The 21,583-nt window shown below is 38.5% G+C and overlaps 1 protein-coding gene across 1 annotated transcript in view; it reads right to left on the bottom strand.

Moving 5' to 3' along the window:
- Positions 1-21,583, bottom strand: part of SEMA3C (semaphorin 3C) — a 114,218-nt gene that overhangs the window by 15,910 nt on the left and 76,725 nt on the right. Inside the window, exons 8-12 of the mRNA XM_057376924.1 lie at positions 20,134-20,276; positions 18,488-18,602; positions 16,312-16,381; positions 13,487-13,631; positions 8,566-8,788 (exon numbers count right to left, since the gene is read on the bottom strand). Of these exons, the coding sequence (XP_057232907.1) occupies positions 8,566-8,788; positions 13,487-13,631; positions 16,312-16,381; positions 18,488-18,602; positions 20,134-20,276 (696 nt within the window). The remainder of the gene's footprint in view (positions 1-8,565; positions 8,789-13,486; positions 13,632-16,311; positions 16,382-18,487; positions 18,603-20,133; positions 20,277-21,583) is intronic.

The raw sequence follows: 21,583 nt of genomic DNA, 5'->3' as shown, positions 1-21,583 counted from the left end.
TTTTTTTTTTTTTTTTGCAGCTGCCTGCAAAGTGTCAAGTACCTGTAACCCTGACTTAGAGGGCACTAAGCATGTTGACAGTGACCTTACCTGCACAGGAATGTAAGGCTGCTGAGCCTCTGAAGAACCGGTTTGTGTCAATGATCCATTAGCACATGCCACACATTTAAAATTCCTAARTGGTCTTGAGTCCTCAAACATTGCCCCAAACTGAAATCAGAACCTGAGGGGAGATTTTATCCTGGCCATTGGCACAGAAAATACTGATAATGCCTGAAGYCAAGTGCTTGTGTCCTAATAACCTTTCCTATTTGTAAAGTAGGTTCCTATCTACCTTTTTGTCACAGCCCAGAAAAATACACAAGAGTGAGGCTGTTTACCTTGGTATTCTTTCCCTTTGACTCGATATTTTACCATTTGCTTTGACTCAGTATTGTACCATGATGGACAGATCTTTGCAGAAAGGAATGTCCCATTGTTTTAAAGGAGACCTAATACAGCATTTAAAATAAGTATTTGCGTAGGCAATGGAAAGCTATTGATTAATTAAAATTGCTTAAAGCAAGGAATTGTAATAGTCTGTATATACATACATATATATATATATACATATATATATATATATATGTATCTAAAAAATTTCCAACAATACACAGCTTATAGGCTATAGTTCTCCCATTGTCTTTAAAAATACTCTTGCTACTGTTACTCAGTCTCTTCCTCAATAAATGAAAGGCAAATATTTGTGGCCAAACCCCGCTTCTCATTTCTTTCTCAGCAGTGGCTGTCTCCACTATAAACACAAATTTATCACTGACAAATCAAGTCACTTGCACATATTCATGTCAGAAAGCTCATGGTGTATTTGAGTTTTGTTGAAAATCCTACTTGTTTATTCTGCTAATGGCAAGGCAGCAAACTAAATTCCGTGGGTCAGAGGAAAGGATGAAGCACTGTGCACTGCAGGACATTTATGCAAAGCAGCAGTGCCTGAGCTGTTTCCCAGTGTATTTCACAATAGATAATATTTTACGCTGTAAATCAACAGAAGAGATCATCAAACAAGTACAAGTGACTTTTTTTTTTCAAGTTTAGATCAAGATATGAAATTATAAGCTGATCCTCTAAAATTCATAAAAATKAACAGCATGGTTTCCTTTGCCACTTGTTCCTTCCAGAAATCCACTTGAAAACAGTTCTCCATTGTTATGATTTCACAGTCATGAAAAAGCTGTGTCTCCAGAATATCCATCCACCAGAAATACAGGGGCAGATTTTTGCTCTCCACTTTCCTAACTCTTCAATGAGAGCTGCTTGCAGCCTTGCATCAGCCCAGCAGTCTGGGAGTCAAGGGGAGATGGACAAACAAAGGGAAATCTCCCTCAAGCTGACAGCAAGAGGACAAGAGMGACTCAAAACGTTTTTCCATTTAAAACCTGCTTAATGAAAGGAGGTGTCCCAGCCTGACATGAAAAACAATGATACTGAGATCACGTTCCCTCTGAGAGGTCTGACAAACTGGGAACAGCAAGAGAGGAAAGTGCAGGCTAAAAAAAAGTGTAGAATATATTCAGAGTGGGAAATAAATGAAGAAGGAAGACACTCCAATAAATGGAATGGAAAGAGAAGAGGAAAACAATAATCATCATAATTACAATAATWTTCCTTGAAATACATGGCATGATTCTGGACTGATATTAATCAGCCAAGCTTCATCAATACCAGTTAGACTGTGCCTGATTACACTAATTACTGGTGTGGCTGATTATGGGCAATGCAAAAGGCAAACCTTAATGAACAGACATGAAAACAGAGGTTTTTGGCTGTATCAAAGATCTGAGTTTAAAAATCATTCCCTGAATTTTGATGAGCTTTTCTTTCTCCAGTGAACGCTGCAGCTGTTGTCAGTAACATGAGCCTCAAAGAGAGCTGAGACCATCTACCCCTGAGCCACATCACAAATTGAACTACAAAAAAAACACCCGAATTTTCCACATCATAAAAAAACCAACTGCACTGGGCACCCACTTCTACTCTGACATGAGTTTTGAGAGGTTTCTCTCAGTAATCCCCACCCCTGATGTGTCTGACACTGCTGGAGACCCTCTAAAATTTTTTTCTCCATGTTTTACCTGTCACCTTAATGGCAGCTAATTATTTTTGGTCTCTTATCTGAGTTGAACCTGATGTATACAAATAACCTTACAAAGAAAAAAGAGAGCAAAAAGGTTCACAGACTGTTTGAAATCTGTCTGTTTGAGAAAACGCTGATGCTCAGCAGAGCACCTGAGATGGTGGCAGGTCAGCAGTCAGGACTGACAGCCACGTTCCCACGCTCTGTGCCTGCTGAAACTCAGAGCTCCCACCACGGCCACTAACCTTTCTGTGCTCTGTTCACTCATCTGTCAAATGGGGGTAATTGTTTTCCAGCTCATAATATCTCTGTGGAACTTCATAAAATTCAATCAGCATCAAAGAACAAAAAGACAGATACAAATGCTCACACTTGAGGGCAAAGTTTTTGTACAGCCCCAGCTCAGTCAATCTTTYGGGAACAGTGTGAGCTTGCTTGAACAAAAACTGAACAGGGGAAAGGAAGCAGGTGGAGGCACACCCTCGTAACTTACATATCATCTTAAAAGTCTGTGAAAAAGCTTTGGATGAGTAGGTCAACAAAAGGTTAYGAATGACTCAGGCGCTACGACCAAGAGGAAGAAGGAAATTGTGCCTGACGCCTGTTGTGCCACAGTTGTGCAACATCATCTTCCCAAGCTCACAGTCACGAAGCTACAGCCAGGAAAACTATGGGAGGCAAGCTTGCTCTTTTGACCAGATTATCTCTCTCTGTTAGAATCTGTAGATCATTACATGATTTTTTGGCTATTGCATTACTGGAGGCTACTGTTGTCAGCAAGGGTTAGTTTTCCAAAAAGACAGCCATCATACAACACCATGAAAATGAGTATTGCAAACTTATGCTCTGGAGGCACTTAATGCATCCACACTTTGAAAACAAGTGTTTCATCAGAGAAGAAAAGATAATAAGAAACATTGATCAGCCTCACGCCACATCAGATGCATGTGGCTGACATTAATCATGTGAGAAAGCCACACTGAAGTCTGAAKTGCCTTTTTACGACAGTAACTTAGATCTCTTTCCAAAGAAACGTAYCATATCTTGATAGCAAGAGGCTGAAAAAAATCCCATTGGTGCCCATAGCTGTTTAATGTACCCAAGTTTGACCCAGACATTTAAATATTTTCCTAACACCAAGAGCAATAAAAAAAAACCCATGAATAATCTTTTGGTTGTGCAATCTGTGTGTACTTTGACCGAAGGTTTTTGTACTGCAAGCAGTAGGTGGCATGCTTAATAAATGAATATTAATCTCACAAATATGCTCTCATGGTGTTTTACTGCTGTCTTTAAACTCAGATGGAAAACAATCTGCCAAAGGAYGAACACAAAATATTGAAAGCTCAGGTCCTTTAGATAAAACTGAAATGAGAAATGAATTGCAATACGACTCTAGGGTGAATCCAAAAAATTCGGGATTGAGTCCTAGCCCATCACAGAAATGGAATATTTGAAACAGAATTCTAATCCCAGATTCTTGAACTGAATATATTACTACTCATTGCATAGGGAAAAAAAATATCATCAGCATTGCCCTAGTCAAATATGCAAACGAGTGATTACATTCTTTCCAAGTAAATTATCCCTTTGGATTTCTGTTTGAGAAGACAAGGTAGGTAGATATTGTGGTGCTCTTCTCTCRTAGCACTGCTCTCCACCAGTCCAGACTTGCTCCTTACTCCAATTCAGCTCACATCAGGGGGGGTGAAGAGATCCCTATGGGCGGACTGAACAGAACTAGCATGTTTTGTTAAGTGCTTTGGGAGTCTTCATGTTAAAAGCATAGGAAAAGCAGGAGATTGTTATCATTTGAAGGGCATGGAATGCCACRAGAACAATGTCTGTCCCTGGGATTTATTTTGTTTGCTCTGTAGCTGAGCAAGGCAGAAAAGCAGCGCATTAACTCGGCATGGCCCAGCCCCTGTGAGCTCAGCACTTCTGTCTGGGGGYGCAGAGGAAACACCACATTTAGTTCACACCAAGGTGAAGAAATTACAGAGCTGCCTCTACCCTCCTGTGCCATGGCTACATGATGAAAACCACTGGGGCTGTTGGAGCTCTGTACTTCTGTTATTCTTCACTTGCATTCAGGAACTGATTTATTACTAAGACTATAGAGGAGGAAGAGACGAAAAGCTAAACATTTTGTGTTTAGCATCTTTGCATCTGGCAAGTCATAAAACACTCCGATTTCAAGSATGAGACAGGTCACTGACAGTGACAGACATGGCTGGCAACATCTCAGTTCAGCAGCAGTAACTCATCACCAGAGCTGAGTGTAATTGTCACCAGGTGTCAAGTCCCATTGTCTCGGGCTGTGGGGCTCCAGGCTCCCAAGGAAATTATCACATGAAATTCTCCTATACAATGTGGTTTTTGCATTCGCCAGGATGAACTGACACCAAAGTAAATCCCCTCTGCATTCCTTTTGACACTTAATATCTCTATCAAATCCTCCTGAGTCTCACGGAAAGCAGAGAATAAAGAAAACAAGTTTCTCYTCTCAGTGGCTGAAACTTGATCACTTTTATTTGAAAGGGCTGAGAAATGCAGTAACTTCCATTGCACCGATTTCTTTTGAGGAAGACCTTGGAAGCTATTAATGTCCTGTGCCCTGCTCAGGAAGAATAATGCCTGCCCTCCATCTCACTAGAAAGCAGAAAATGATCCTTGTCTCCAGTGTAATGAAGAAGATAAAGCAATGAATATAAAGTATCAAGAGCTGTGCTTTTTGTATCAGATGGATCCTGTGCTGATACAAAGAAAAGGATTAACATGAAAACAACCTGAGGTATACTGATGTTTTTAACWGCTCATATATGTGTCTGTATGAGGCCATGCTGATCACCTAAAACCAGTCAGATGGTCATCAAAGTATAAAATCAAATTGCCCATATTTATCTCTTACAGAATTATTAAAGCATGTACTATCAAACTGTGATTTTAAGCACATTTCAGCTTTTCAATACTTTTCCAGCTTTAACTATCAATGCTACATCAATAATCCTGTATGGATTGGGAAGTCATGTCTCGATCTTTTCCACTAAGCTGCAGTAGARTTTGCCTCCAAAGAACACTAGATGCCTACAGAACATTTTAAAACAATGGCACCATTATACATTAAAATAATAATAAAAAAAGTTAATTTGAAAGATCTGTACTACCCTACCAATCTATTACTTTGACTAAAAATAATGATTTGTCAAGGAACGGTACTAGTAGTAAAGTGAAACTCCTCTTTTACCAAGTTTTCTTGTGAAATTGTACAACAGAAGTAGGGACGATATCAATTAACACTTTTGACATTTCTACAGTAGAAAAAGACTCTTTTTTGCAGGAAAGGAGGAAAATGACCCTAAAAAGTCWCAGAGTAAAGAATTGTATCTGCATTAAAGTAAACAGAAAATGTGGTTTTATGTTGGGGGGCAGGGTAGGGAGGGAGAGGAAGGTTTTTAGAAAGCCCTGTCCTAGTTAGGTTAATTTAGTAGTTTCYAAAAATTCCCCAAGTAGGATCAAAGAGATATTCAAGAATACCTTCAACTCCTTCATCAAATTCCAACCAAGAAAACAAAAATACCCAGATCAAAAACTTAGGAAATTCTTTATATAATTTATTACCCAGATGTTCTTCAACCCTGACTATGCTTTATTATATACTAAGCATTCATRCCACAGCAGATGGTGACCTGGTAAAGTTTTGATGGAAAAACATGGAATCATAGAATTGTTTAGGTTGGAAAAGACCAACTGGAACAGCAACTGGGACTACCAGGCAGCTGGATATAACTCCAGTCCCTATCACTCTCTGGACCCAGCAATTAAGCCAGTTTTATACCCAGCTAAGCTGTCCAGGCCATGATCAGCCAGTTTCTCCAGGAGAATGCTCTGGGAAATGGTGTTAAAGCTGAAGTCCAGGTGGACAACACCCAGAGCCTTTCCCTCATGCTCTGCATGGATCACCTGGCCATAGAAGGAGCTCAGGTTGGTCAAGCAGGACCTGCCTTTCACAAACCCATGCTGGCTGGGTGGGTCTGATCCCCTGGGTGTCCTGCACGAGCCATGTGATGGCACTCCAGATGATCTGCTCCATGACCTTCTCCAGCYCTGAGGTCTCACTACARGCCTGTAGTTCCCCACATCCTCCTTGTGGCCCTTCTTGWRGATGGGCATCACATTTGATAACTTYCAGTCAGCYGGGWCCTCCCCACACAGYCARGACTGCTRCTAAATGATGGGAAGTGGYTTGGTGAGCACTCTGRCAKCTCCCTCAGCACCCCTGGGTGGATCCCATCCAGCCCCAAGKACTCACKTGTGTCTAAGAGGTGTAGCAGGTCAYTGACCATTTCTCCTTGGATTGTGGAGGCCTCACTCTGCTCTTTATTCCTGGCTTCCAACTCAGGGGGCTGGGAATCTGCAGAACTGGTCTTGCTACTAAAGACTGAGGCAAAGAAGGCAGTAAGTACTTCTGCCCTCTCCTCATCCTTTGTCACTGTGTTTCCCTCCATATCCAGTAAAGGAAGGAAATTCTCCTTAGCTCTCTTTTTGCTGCTAATATATTTAYAGAAACATTTTTATTGCCTTTTACAGCAGTAGCCAGATGTAGCTCTTGTTGGGCTTTAGCCCTTCCCATATTCTCCATCCATATCCTCCCATGAATGAAGTGGTTTTGTTTTCTTTCACTGAACTGCAGAAACCTGTAGGCTGGAAGGGCCTCTAGAAGATATCTGGTACAGGCTCCCCCTCAAAGCAGGTCCAATTAGAGCAGGATGATCAGCGCTGTGTCAGTTGGGGTTTGAATCTTTTGAGTCTCTGAAGATGGAGAATTCATAATCTCTTTGAGCCCCTTTTCCACTATTTGACCATGCTGATGGTGGAAACTTTCTCCTTTACATCCAAATGCAATGTCCCACATTGCAACCTGTGTGCAATCCCTCATCTTRGCACCTTGAGCAGAGTTCCCATCTGCTTTTGTCCCAGTAGGTGGCTGTACCCATCCATTTGATAGCTGTCAACAGTGGTCAGGCCCCCCTTAGCTTTCTCTGGATAAACCCATTTTATCAGCCTCTTCTCATACATCACGAGCTACATTCCCTCAACTGATCTTGCTCCATCAGGTCGATGTTTTCCTTGTATGGGCACCCCACAGTATTCCCAAGCCAAATAAAGGGGAATAATCCTTTCCATCACCTGTTTTCTGGATACACTCCTGCACACACAGCACAGTATGCAGTTGGCCTCCTTTGGCACACAGGCACTCTGCTGATTTTGATAGTAGGAGAGGTTTTTCTAAGAAGAGYGAAGTGAGTTACTTTTAATCCTTTCCCTGTAGAAGCCTGACATTCTTGAGAGATTTTTTAGCACCCGCTTCCTAAACCTATTATAACAAGATGGTTATTCCCAGCCCCATGCGAGTTTGTTGGCAGACACGGTTACTCCACAAGCTGAAAACAATCAGGACCCCAATAATATACGAACCATAAAAGCAATGAAAGCCATCTCTGTAATCACTTTCTGATGTTCCGAGATATATTTGTTCTCCTAGAGTTCTTCTCCTWTGTTCTGCTTGAAACCATCTGTAGCAAAAAAGATTAGCCTTTGTGCCCATCGACCTCTAATGCCCYGTTAAACCAGTGGGAGTTTCAGATGTGAGTCCTAGGGTCTAGTCACAGAACCACTCTGCCTGTCTGCTTCAATCTAAAGGGTGTGATTCACATCTGAGTGAATTAAAAAAATCAAAATTGATCAGTACAAGAATCACTTGACCTGTTCCCTGCAGACTTCAGATGCGTAACACCAGATTCAAATTTGATGCAACTAAAACCAAAATGTAGGTTATGTTAGACAGAAATTGTTTTAGAATACTTTTGGATCAAATTCTCTGCACCCACTACTGCTAGGAGGGTGACCATTTTTTTCTTTTTCTCTGCTAAGTACTTCCACATTACTACTGTATTCTGGAAGAGTTGTTTCTGCCTTTGCAACACCTTGTTTAGGTCTTGATTTTCTTTAGAAGTAGATTACACAGCATTTATTTAAGAATAATGGTGAGACAAAAATATACAAAAATTATAAAGCTATATTTTGGCGCTTTTTTTCATGTTAGAGATCATCAAATCTAATGTGCAATCATGCTGCACACAAACTGTATTCAAGAGAATTATTATAATTTCGATCCAATAAAATATACACTGKTGTTGCTTTTTGTCTCAAAATTAGTATCAACACATTGTATCTCTTGCACATAATTTATGTCCACAGTAAATAGAAAAATGCACAGAAAGTAAAAAGAACATAATTCATGGATTCCTATAACATTTCTGTAGATTGCAAACATTTAAACAAATACTTCWGAAAGCTGTAAAATAATCAGAGTTGATTGCAGATTATACTGCAACAGAGGAAAATGAATGCTGCCAAATTTGTCTTACCTGTTCCAAGAAACAAGACGTGGTATCTTCCATCGGCAGCGTTCACTCGATCCACAGCAATCTTGGTGTATTTGTAGTCAGCTCCAATCCTGATGATTAACGGCCTCTTGTGTATGGGATAAATGGGGTTAAACATCAAAGGGTGGTTCCTGATGAAGGTCACAACATCATCTGGAAACTCTTTGGTCGTTCGCATGTTGGGTGTGAAGGCTCCTCCTGGACACTGCAAGGAACACGCACAGTAACGCTGAGCAACGCTCACCACCCTTCAGAGAGTTTTCATCTCCAAGTCATTTACAAATATTGACAGATAGATGACAAAGGAAATTCCTGAAAGAGCACCTCAGACTCGGGCCAAAACTTCCTATGCTSCAGTAAGGGGAATGCAGTGTTGAATAGCTACACTTTGAACTCCTATCAGCTCTGATAAAACAGAAATGTAGTTTCACCAGATTGATGGAAAAGATCTGTATTTCTGAACCTATTTCTACATATTTTGCGCTTCCAAACCACCCGTTGAAAGAAAAATTTTTAAAAATCCAATCTGGTATGGGATTATACCAAACTTTTGCATGTGGTTTGTTACAGAATTAGTACAAAGGCAGAAGACAAAATCTTATACTTAATTGCAATTTGGCCGATATCCCTCTTGTCATTATGCTGATTATAAGATGATGAAAGGGCCTGTGACTCATCGTCATTTGAAAAAGYAATAATACAGAGTCGATGAGGGAGTCCCATAACAACTTACTTATATCYGAAAAGATTGTCTATACTTTCCCCTATGCCTGAGGATTAACTGAGGTCCATGAATTCTGTGGATGCTTCTTTAAATACAATGAAGAACCACCCAAATGATCATCCCTGAGGTATTCTGGACCTCATGAGAAAATCTTGAAAAACTCSACTGTTTASTGAGATTGAAACTAAAAGGAAACARTAAAGAAATCAGAGCTWTGTCAGTAATTGGTACAATATTCTGGATGCATCTSTGTTAATTTACATGGTTTGGTTATTCAGCTACTGCTACCTCACTTCTTATTGCTGCTCCTGAGCTTTCATTTCTTCCCCTTACTGTATTTCYGAGCTATGAAACTCTCCTCAGAATATCTGAGATACTCAGAAGCGTTTTGACACAATATTTTTCCAATTAGAAAGTTATTTGTTCAATAAAAAGCACTTGGATGGAAATTTGTTTATTTTGATSAGGGTCATTCTTACATCTAGGATGGAATTTCTGGTCAAAACCACAGACACAAAGTAGTCAGTAGCTTAGGGAGAGATTTACCTCACCTGACTTCTGCTCTCTTAAAAGTCAGGAATTTATTCTTAGGTTTCCTCTGTAGTCAGTAATTCAGACTAAACACCCTGCTTTTAGAAGGCTTAAATTGCATAAAATGAATCATATTCTGAGAGACTTGGAAACTGTCTGGGGATATATGACTCATGTGTCCAGCCTACCTGATGAGGTGCAATGTTAGAATTTGGGTCTTCACCTCCCAGGGCATCCCTGYAGCCACAGCCAGGAGAGCCTGTTCTACCCTCACTGCTAAAAGCTGTTCCATATCTTGCACCTAATAATTCATTGGGCATACCAAGAAACAAGTAGAGAGGGGACTTCAGCCTAAACACAGGCTTTAGAGTCATCTTCTGGCTCAATTAAGAGTTAATTATTCACATAAAGTAGAATAGCTCTGTAGGAACTCCTTAAAAGAAACTGCTCTGGCACCAGTCACCTCCAGGAAGAAGAACCAGAACTCAGCTCAGATGTGGGCTGCTTTTCTCATCTGACATCTTGACAATTTATTTTTCTGGGCTCTTTTTTAYCCTAAGGGTTTTGTTTTGGCTCTCATTAGAAATGACACTACATGTTAAYGCTCTAAGATTGCTCACAAAATTGAGTTCTTTTTATCTTGCTTGCTCTACCCTCTCTGGTATATTCATCCACATTCCAGAGAATGCATGGAACTATCTGTTAAGATTAGCAACAAATGCTGAAAAAAGAACTGCATTTATCATTAGCAAGACTACTCTACTTGGTAGTGCTCTGCCAGACCCCAGTTTCTTTCAACAGGGATTCTGTTTCACAAGCAGTTCAAATTAAACTTTTCTGTCTCACACAGTTCAATTAAAAGTCTTTCTCTGATGCTTTCAACCCTTCCATTCTTGACTTGGAGTCATGAGATTGTTGTCTGTGACTTCCTGCAAAAATGTCTACACTATGATTCACACTAGCATGACCCTAAAAACTTACACTGTATCTTTCTTCCAAGCAAAGCTTTAACAAACATCTTCAACCAATTAATTCTTCTGTTAAACCAGTGACAAGCAAAAGATGACGCTGAAGAAACCTATAAGCTCTCCCTTTCCTGTAGGGATTGAAGCTGTATCCTTCACACCTCATTCAAGGACTTGGCTACACAATCTTATGTTCACACTCGATTATCATGCAATAAGATTTCAGAGAAAACCAGAATTCTTTAATTTACAGCATATTCCCCAACATGCTGTAGGTACCAAAACTATTTCTGTAAACTCTGAAAAACGGAAACTACCCTCAAACATCACTGAATTTAGTAGCACGCTGCCAATTATGTATTTTCTTTTCCATAAGCAARTTTCGCTTGCGGAGAAATAAGAAACCATTGGTATTTAGTGAAGGCCAGCCAAACACTGCGGAGTTGCTCGTGGCCAAAAGAATGTATTGCTTTATTTAATCCTACTGAAACTACACTGAGCCTTTCCATTGTTTATCCAGTGTACYGAGACATGATGAACTTTCATTTCTGTCCAGAGGTTTAGTATGAATCTCTTTAGGCAACTGCAAAGTAGGATTTTCCATGTCATACAAAAAGGCATCCCTGTCCAGTGCAGTATCCCAGAAGTTGCAAAAAAAAAAAAAAATACATTCCAGAGAAAAGAGGATCATGCCCCATAGTCTGCAAGCATGGCTGATCAAAGTTAACTCTATGAGCACAAATTCTGAGCAGCAAAAAATCCCCATGTCCCCAGTTTTTGCAGATGATTTGATAGAAGTGAAAAAAAGAGTTTRTGGCACACATTTAAAAGTGAAATTTTCTGGCAGTGAAATAAAAGCAAAGSCAAAGAAATTCCATCTTAGAAAATATGATTTTAAGATGCTGTGCTGTGGCTGAATCATGAGGAAGCACGGAAAAGCCAGTGATCCGAAAACCAGCAATGGTCATCTGAAGGAATCTCTATGAGCTATGATCCAAGAATTTATCTTCAAATTCAGAGCTTGGCACATYTGAAAAGTGTAGATAATTTCTGTAACCATGTTAAATCCACATATGACTCTGTTTTCCCCTTTCCATTGTGCTGCCCAATTTCTTTAGGCCAATCTGGAATACCTCAGAAGCCTCCATGAGGTGAACCAAGAAAAACATGGCAACAGTTGAGGAAACATACAAACAAAATACTCGGAAACAGCAAGAAACTTTGAAATGTGACTAATCAGAAGAGTGTGAAACTTCCTGTTTAAATGAGTCTTTTTTTTTTAAGCTTCAGTGAACTCACGAGATTAGAGATGTATGAATAAATTGCAAAGAAAGACTAATGTTAGCATTAGACCTTAGTGGAATGTCRGGTATTGATTAGCTAATTCTAGAGATCTGGGAATGTAAAACCCTAACTCTTACAGCTCTTAACTGCACTAAAATGTCATGAAGAATTGTGTGAACGGGGCGAGCTATTCCATGTATCTGAGCTATTCCATGTACAAGGAAGAAAAAGAACAAGATTTTGCAATGCAAAGACAAATCAGAATGAAATAATCATAAGGTTAAATGTTCTCACAGGAACTGGCAAAATTAAAATAAAATTYAATTTCCTGTGATAAATGGAAAAGCTATGAAGTGTTAATCTAAAAAAACATAAAACTACATCATCAAGACATAATTTATGATTCTCTACATACTTATTTAATTCTGATACTTAAGAAATTGTATGACTTCATAAGAGTCAACACACCTACTTCATTTAGCAAATATGGATTTAGAGACAATTCTCGAGAAAGTTCATGTATTCTTCATTAAACCTTGAAATATTAGATGTTCCATTTCTGCTAAATCTAAATCAGAATAGTGAAAATAAGTAAGTAAATAAAMGAAGAAAAAAGTGCACTAACAGCAATTTTTATACATCATGAAGTTGAAAAGTACAAAGAAAGAATAGCTCCATTTAAAATATTTAATGAGATATTTTTGTGCATTTTGGAACCAGAACTAGCTCTAATTGTGTATAGAATTTATTGGAAGATTATTACTATCCTTGATACAGTGAAAGAAAGTCCTGAAAAAAAAATAAGGCATAAAAAAAGCATTCTTAAAGAGKAAGGCTACAGTGAACTGAATGTCATGAAAACTCATCTATTTCTAGGTGCCTCTTCTAAGAATCAGAACCTGGCAGGGTTAGACTTAGTCAAGTGACAAGTCCCAGAAACCTTCTTCTCTACATCTCCTAAGCATCCGAGAAGAGCTGCAAGACTCTGGAGAACTAAAGAAAAATCACACAGASAGAAGACAGACTTACAGACATGGATCCAGGCTCTAGAGCACATTCACAGTGCTGCCTTTCCATGCTTATTTGTTTAGCTACATTTTGCTCAAATATACCCWCAAAATGGAAATGCACATGCAAACAAGACTGTCACCTAATGAACTAATYCTTTTCACCTTTGCAGCAGAAAAAGAGTGATTAACATTTTACATTACTTTTAATTCTTTCTAGAAGATTTCCAGACACTACGTGATTTGTAGGCAATTTAAAAGCAAATAAAATAGTTCTGAACTGTAACTATCACAGTCACATACAGACTTTTCTCCTGGAATAARTAATATTTATTTATGCATTAAACAAAGACAAGCAATTGGCAAGCCTGAATAAACATCTCTGTACTTACAGTGCCAGGTCGTGGGTAGGGAATTCTGCCCTGATATGGAATCAGCTGGTGGTTTGGGCCCTCCTTGTGTGCAAATGGTCCATTGAACACAGTCTGGATGTCAGACAGATGATACACACACACAGCTGAGCCTTTAAATATGGAACTGGAAGACAGTAGGRAAAGGTTAACATTGCAATCTACTGACATTTTTACAGCTTTTCCATAATTTTGTATGGTCCAATGGTGAAAGATAGCTCTAAAATGATATATTTTATAAAATTTAATGATTTTATAGCATAGAGTTAAAACATTTAAAACCAAATAATCTAGCTGCCCAACAGGCACTGCAACTTCTTAAGACTTAGCACCTTTCTGARCAGTGAACTGAAAAAAGAGGGAGGAAGGCACTACCCTACTGGTGCAATAAGAACATTTCCTAATGCTAAATATAAAGGAAATATAATCTGGCTGCAGTTAAATCAATGGCAAAAATATTGCTGACTTCAGTGAGACAAGAGTTTTCTAAACTTTGTAGTGCCAAGCTCAGCACAGGYTTCCAGCACTCCCCACCAGTATGTAAACCACAAGGCCTCCATGAGCCTCCTGAAACACATGGCTAAAATATTATTCAAAACATCCAGAGCCACCACAATTGGTTGGATTATTACAATCAGTTACCAGGTTTTTTTTTACAAAAAATGGGGACATGGTGAGGCTGTAAAGRAATTACTCCTATACAGACCCCAAATCCACCCATAAAACTGGGCYTATGAAGTTTGATGCTTCCTGATGAGAACTCAGGGAGTCACCTAAGAAAAAGACATGTTGTTCCCACTGCTCTATGTTCAGACATGGGTTCAGTTAGCACCAGCCCTGAATGGTCTCCATCACCCCGTGATGATGAAAGGTAATAGGGAAAATGTTTCCAGACTGATGCTAAGGCTGACTGCAGTGAATTAACTCCCTCATTTTTCTTCTCACTGCATGCAAGGTTTGTTATATTTATCTAAAAAGTGGAAGGTCCAGACAGTATAAAATCTGCCTGGCATTAACTATAGAATGAAGATAATCCAAATAACTGATTTCAACTGGAGAAGAAAAAAAAACAGTCCAGAAAAAAGCCTGAAAACATTACACRTGGTGTCTAAACAACAATAGTGAAATCCACATTGCTCTCAGCTATATAAGGATTAGCAGAATGAACCTTTTAGATGGATTATAGTATTTGTGCAAATTTTACTAGGTATTWATAGATTTTGAGAAATGCATTTACTGTTTCCAGATGTTTCATTTTAGATTTACAGTGTATTATGCCACTAAAATAATTTAGTTCAGTATTACTCAGTTTCCTTCTGTATGATTTAGATAAAAATACTAGTAGTTATTACTTCCTGTGATGTTTTTCTCTTGCTACTGTTATGAGTTTGGAAGTCTACAGAGGTGAAGWTACAGGAACAATTAAGGAGTAAAAATCCTTTGGGTTTCTGTATTTAACTAGGCAACACATTCAACCTATGGTTGAACGAAAATAAAGCAAGCATAGACCATGTGTTTCACAATAGCACAAATGCATGTTTGTAAAAACTTCAATAGAGAGAGAAAATAGCTTGAGAGCCMAGAAAAAGTGAAGTTTTCTCTTTTTTGTCACCTTGCACAGTCCTGTGATTCAAACCTCATTTCCATTGCCAAAATACCAGGAGAATTAGAAGAATTATGTAGAAGTGTTTCCAGTTCAATCACGCTGCACCCCCAACCTAATGACAAATATGATTTTACTGCTGAACATGAGCCTGTCCTTCTCTCTTTTTTGTGAAGTAGGAACTGCAGACAGCACCATAAGTTTAAAAGTTATGGGATGCTTTATTTTCCAATTAAATATCATAGAGTCACAGTCTCCTGTCTCATTTACATATTTGAGTAAGCAGATCCCTGGATCCCTATGAAAATTCTGCTGGAGAATAAAATTCTGAACGGGTTTTTTACTATAAATTTCCATTGAAGGAATTATTAATAATAAGTTACATAATTTCCCAATTTGATAAAATAAATTAAGTGAAAACGAAAAAAAAGCAGAAGACTTCTTTAAAGGTAAGAACTAATAGCTAAGTAATAAAGAGTAGTATTCCAGAAACAAGTGAGCAGTACCTATTTTTACTTTGTACTAGCACTATGTGCTGAGGGCAAGAGACAAGATAAAAAAATAGAGGCGAAAGACACCTGACAACCTATTTTTAGGGAGAGTTTCAGCACAGTAACCCMTATCTGGTACTTCCACCACCCTTGGGAGCTCAGCAAATGCTTTCCAAATGCTTCTAAACCGGACAGTAAGTGAATACAACTGACTGGTAACAGGGACCTGCAAGGAGGTGATCAAATGCCACAAGAGCTTGTCCTTTTGTTGCCAATTGAAGCCAATATAGGTTTTTTGCCATCTCTGGGATCATCAGCCAGCTGAGGGACTGGAAATGATTTGTATGAATTTGTGTACAAATTCCTGGTTTGATCCTTCAGGGCACTGGATGCTCTTCAGGGGCTGTTAGGTGCTCCCAAATGCCACATGAGCTCACTGAGCTGAAGCCATTCAGCTTTCCTCAGCTGAGAAGTGACAAGTGGCTCTCCATGGAAATGTCCCCCCAGTGCCAGCTGACACAGTGTCAGGAAGCAGTTTGCTCCAAGGAGCACAGCTCTAACGTGGATACCAACAGCAGTGGTACTGAGACTCCTGCATGCAAACCATGGCCACAGACACACAAAATTGCACTGCCTCACACACAAAACATAATTTTCAGTTTTCATACAGAAAGTCAGGCAGTTAGGTATTTTTTTCAAATCTCTGTGTTTACCTTGACGTTGTAAAAATTCCATACACGAGTGTTGTTCTGGGGTTATCTGTCTCTAGAAGAAAAACGTCCTCTGTAAGAAAGAGAAACAGTTTTTTTAAAATAAAAGTAAAAATTTTATTTTCCAGTTTAATTTATTACTTTATTCCCCCTCAAGTACTTTTATCTCAGACTTGAATGGGAAAAAGGAAACTTACCATGTGAACAGACCATACATGCATAAATCTAGCATTTGAATTCAGAAACAAATTTGGAAATTAACTCCATGCCCTCTRGCCTTATGGAGACAGAAGGCAAAGATTTTCAAATCCATTCAGGATGCATGTCACACATTTCTCTCAGCTGTATCTTGTTTCAGCAGGTTGTTTAGCAGTAGGAAAACATTAAAGTTGCAGTAGGGTAAAAACAAAGAGTTCCATAGATGGATGCAATCGAAAACAGGGAAATTAGGTGTTTTATTGTTCATAACGCACTGGAACACCCTCACCAGCAAATTTTCTACATGATATGAATGTCAGGCAGCTTTACAGCAAAGCTTCTGAGAGCTGTAAACCTCCCTCCTGCTGTTGTGTAGGACTTATTGACTGCACTGTGCAAAACTGTCCCTACTCACTGATATGAATGTGCCCACTATAACCTCGGATCTGTTGATTTTTTTTTCACTTCAGTGAAAACTGCTTTAATCTCTGACAGTTTCTCCTTAAAAATGTTTTTAATAACTATAATCATGCTACCTCTTAATTACAACACAAAAAAAGACTGAACTGTTTGAGCTTTTAATCATAGAATATGTTCTTTAGCTTTCCATTAATTTATGTGGGTCTTTCACTTAACCCGCTGAATTTTTTAAATATTCTTTTCAATATGTCAAAAGCAAAAGGCTTCACCATGCAGAACTGGAAGTATTATACCCTCCTGCATTAAACATGAACACAGAAGCATGTGTTTGCTCTCCCAGTTTTCTGCATTTCCAGCTGTGACTGTATTCTTCCTCTTTTCTAGTGAATTGTGCTGGAGGCCCATGCTGAGAGCATTGTCTCCTATTCACTATGGTCCTACATTTTGTCATACAAGAATCTAAAAGCAGTTATCCTAGTGCTTTGTTGAAGAGGAGGGGGTTGGTAAATCACAGCTCTGAAAGATGAGCTGCTGTGGCAGTGCTGAGGCACCGTGAACTTCAGAAAATCCATCCCCCAAGCACCTTGCACATGGTRAGCTAYWGCAAGTTCGGATCTGCTCTGAGGCYCMTCAGGTTCCACTGAAACCTTGAACCAGAGCAAGTGCACCAAACAGCTGCAAATACATAAACTCAAAAGGACTGCAAACCCCATTTGCTATGATGAGAATCAGGAATAACAACTGAGAGAGGATACAATGGAGAGAAGATCAGAACCAGACACAGACCCAGCCCAGGGCACATTAGCTGCCTATATAATTTATACTTATAGTAAAGCACACTATAAATCTTCCAATGCCTGAATTTAGAATTATGATTTTACACATCTCRGCTATGGAAAATACAGAATTTGAAACTTTCTGTTAATGTTCTTTGGCACGTAGGTATCAAGATAGGCATCTATTAATTCCTTAATGAAGTAAACCTCTTTTGATTGCTGCATAGATYATGCATTGAATATTTATAGTGTTTTACAAGTTGAAACAAAATTTTATGTGGCTGGATGATTCCTGAAAACTTTTATTTATTCATAGTACTATTGCTGGTGCCATTTACAGGATTTATTGGTATTATCTTGAACTACCAAAYTGAGGACTCATCCGTGATCAAAAAATAGCAAAAATGCGTTGTGGAAAAGCTGTGTGTTACACAGTGATACAAGAAACAGCTTCAAAGAGGTGTTTAAAATCCTCTATTGTTATCCAAGCCAGTAGCAAAATAGTAAGAGATTCATTATAGTAAATTCATAATAGTAAATTCATAATAGAGATTCATAATAGTAAAGATTAATTACCTTTATTTCAAAGGTTACGATAATTGCCCAGAGTGACTTATGAAGATTTTTTTCATTTCCTGTCATAAAACTGYAAGGGGAACTTTGTCATGGATTTCTAGCGCTAATATTTCACTGTTAACAACTTGCCTAAAAACCTGTAAGAAAATCAGTAATTCAATGTGCACAAGGTGTACCATTTAGAATTTTAAGGAATGTTTTCTTGATACCTAATTCATCGAAGTACGTTTCTGTTCCATCTTCATCCATTACTGAGCACACAAGTCTTGCTTTCAAGAAAGTTGTCCACTTGTTCACGAGACTGCGCTGACCACCTGTGTCATTCTGGAGAGGAATATTATTTTCAGAAAATAAAGCACAGCTAACATTTTACTAGGTTTTCCCACATTTTTTCACAGGTTAATTCATGATCTAGATAATCATCTGGTAAACTTTACATTAAAAATAGATAGGTCTAAACYAAATTCCCTCATCTAAACACTCCACATGCAGGAAGAAAACCAAGAACCAAGATCCTGACTGACTGTGCTGCTGAATGCCTTAGGTGAGAGCAGTTTTTTCCAAACTGCACAGCATGATGTCACCCAAGGAAAGGGAAAAAACCAAAATGTAAAAGCTACTGAAATTTGATTTCAATAAAGTGCTGTTGGAGTTGGTTAATCCAACTTTTTGGGTGACTTATAAGGAGTCTTTTCASGGGGTAAAATATTTGGCCAGTCTCAAAGATTTTGATGCATGAATATTATGGTATGTACACAAGTATACAAATATGACTGGCTCAGATTTATTTTCGTTGGCCTTGGGATTCTGCCACTGACTTCAGTCTAAGTCTAAACAGGCTTAGGCCTTTCAAAAATCATCTGGGCTTCATTATAATAGTGAAAAAGCCAAATACAGCTATAATTGTGTAAAATATCTTCTTGCAAAATGCCCAAAAAGGSCTTTAGGCACCCTCACAGAAATACAGAGAACAGAGATTATAAAAAAGATCATATGTCCCATCATACTGCCAGAGAAGGACAAACATGCCCTCACACCCAGGCACAACAACATCAAATCCTAAAGAAGACCCAAATTAAAGACAGGGAAAACATAAACTCCCAATGAACTTCCTGAAGCTTTCCAAAAGAAAGAATTAATAGGCTAGCAGTAATAGTGCATTTATAATTTTTCTCTCATTAAAAAAAAAAAAAAAATTGATTTCACTAGAGATATGAATAGCTGCTTCAATCATATCTCATCTACAGTTGACTAGAGATACAAAAAAACCTATAATAGAGACAATGAGGAGTGCTGTTAAAAAATTACTTATTGCCCAGGAATAGACATAACTCCTGAATTTARATTTCCTGCGCACATTTTTTAAGTTAGGGTTACACAAGCATCAATACAAGAACTCAGAAAGAATAGATGATATTGTAAAAATTAAAACAGCATTTGAAAGTTAAATCAACCTACTTAGAAACTTGATATTTCTAACGTTCTTCAGATATTTTGAGTGTGTGAAAGACTTCCCTGTCTTATAGTTCATTTTTATTAAGAAAATTATGTATCTTATTTGTGCCAAGGACAGCAAGTTTGAAAATGCAACACTGGTARCTATTCTGACTCAGTCAGAGAAATACACAAATCCCTGAACCTCTACATTTCCATACCCCTACAGGTACAGATATATACAACATGTTCAGACCCTGGCTGTCAGCTCAGCAACAGCTCTTAATTATGAATAGTGATACAGAAACAGGCAATTTTGTGTCAAATATAAATCAAAGGCTTTCCAAACATTCAGTCTTTCAGGTTATCATATCACACTAGCAGCTTATCCCAACAACCTGGCAAACAAAATAGTTCTTACYGGGCATATTCTTGCAATCATTGAATGAATTTGCTTTGTGCTGCCGCTGTTGTCTGTGAGTCTTTCTTTGAAGAAGAAGTAGATTTTGGCATCATTGGGGTCAGTGCCATCTGGGATAACATGAGCATCCACAAAAATAGGCTCTGAAATGAAAACGTTTACCAAAAGGATGAAACCAAACATGTATCAATATAAGAAAAGAATGATTTGACATTTAGTGAGTGCTTCAAGGAAGTGCTGAATATACCAAACATCTGCAGGTAAATGGCTCCTTGCTGGCAGCCATGTGTTTTTTCACTCCTTGCATTTTATTGCACAGCAAATTTTTGCAGGAGGGACCCAGAAGCAGTGGTATCAGATTCCTGCAGAGACTCAAAGACTTGGAGGAAGAAGAAGCAAGAATCAGTGTGTTAGCAGGGGCACCTAAGCAAAGTCCCATTGAGATAAAACATGTAAGTAATCTGGAAAAGCTTAGAAATATAACAAATAATGTTCATAAATAAGAGAACACAATTTGTGTAACCCAGAAAAGGAAAGCAGGGTAAGCAAATGCTTGAGCAGCATTTGACTTCATATCAGAGGCTGGGAAACATAACAGAGWGTACTTGTAAAACACTGCAAAGGAGAACTAGGGAGGGAGCAAGCATATAATGGACAGTGCAGAAACCCTCAGAAGATCTCCTCTGATTGAAGAAGAAGTGGACCCTCTCCCTGCATGAAGGCTTTGTCTTTTCAGTTGAAATGCAGTATAAATTTTGGAATTTATACTGCATCTGAAAGTCTCACAGAAAATTCTTTCCAGACTGCAGCATTTTTCTACTTATGTAAGTACATTCTGAATTAACAAAAGTCATTACTCTGGCTCTAAAAGAACATGGAAATAAACTGTACTTTCAAGTACCTGTTCTGAGTATGGGTAACAGGTAGATTTTCCAGAAATTAGGCATTTTTTCAATTTTGTTTTTTTCTAATTCACTTTAGTATGCACGCATCAGGGTGTACAGATAAGTGTAAGAATGAAAAACAAACAGAAGGAAAGTTTAGAAAGCAGACATAGTTTCYCTTTCATAGCAAAATTAATTCATTGTGACTGCAATCCAGGGATTTCATTGTAGTCACAGTCAGACAGGAATAAGAAGTCACCATAAAAAATATCAAGAAAAAACTACGGTAACTTTACTTCAACATACTTGAAGACTATTTAAAATCGTGAGTGTTAGCTGCTCTATTATAGCCTTTTACATCTACCTCTGCTCAGAGGGTTGACCATCACTTTAATTCAAATTACTTTAACTGGAAAGAGTCTTCTTACCAGCAAAGATGGGGACAATGTTCACAGTGATGTCAGTGAAGCAAAGAGTTCAGTGCTTCCACTCAGAAATGAGTTTCTCTACTATGTTCAGATAACCAACTCATTACCACAGAAATAAGTGGCAAGAATCCTCACTGA

This window comes from Malurus melanocephalus, unplaced genomic scaffold (assembly GCF_030028575.1).
Source record: "Malurus melanocephalus ecotype Western Australia unplaced genomic scaffold, MMel_1.1 scaffold_294, whole genome shotgun sequence".
Lineage (NCBI taxonomy): Eukaryota > Metazoa > Chordata > Aves > Passeriformes > Maluridae > Malurus > Malurus melanocephalus.
The sequence above is the reverse complement of the archived record's forward strand: the minus strand, read 5'-3'. Positions and strand labels throughout refer to the sequence as shown.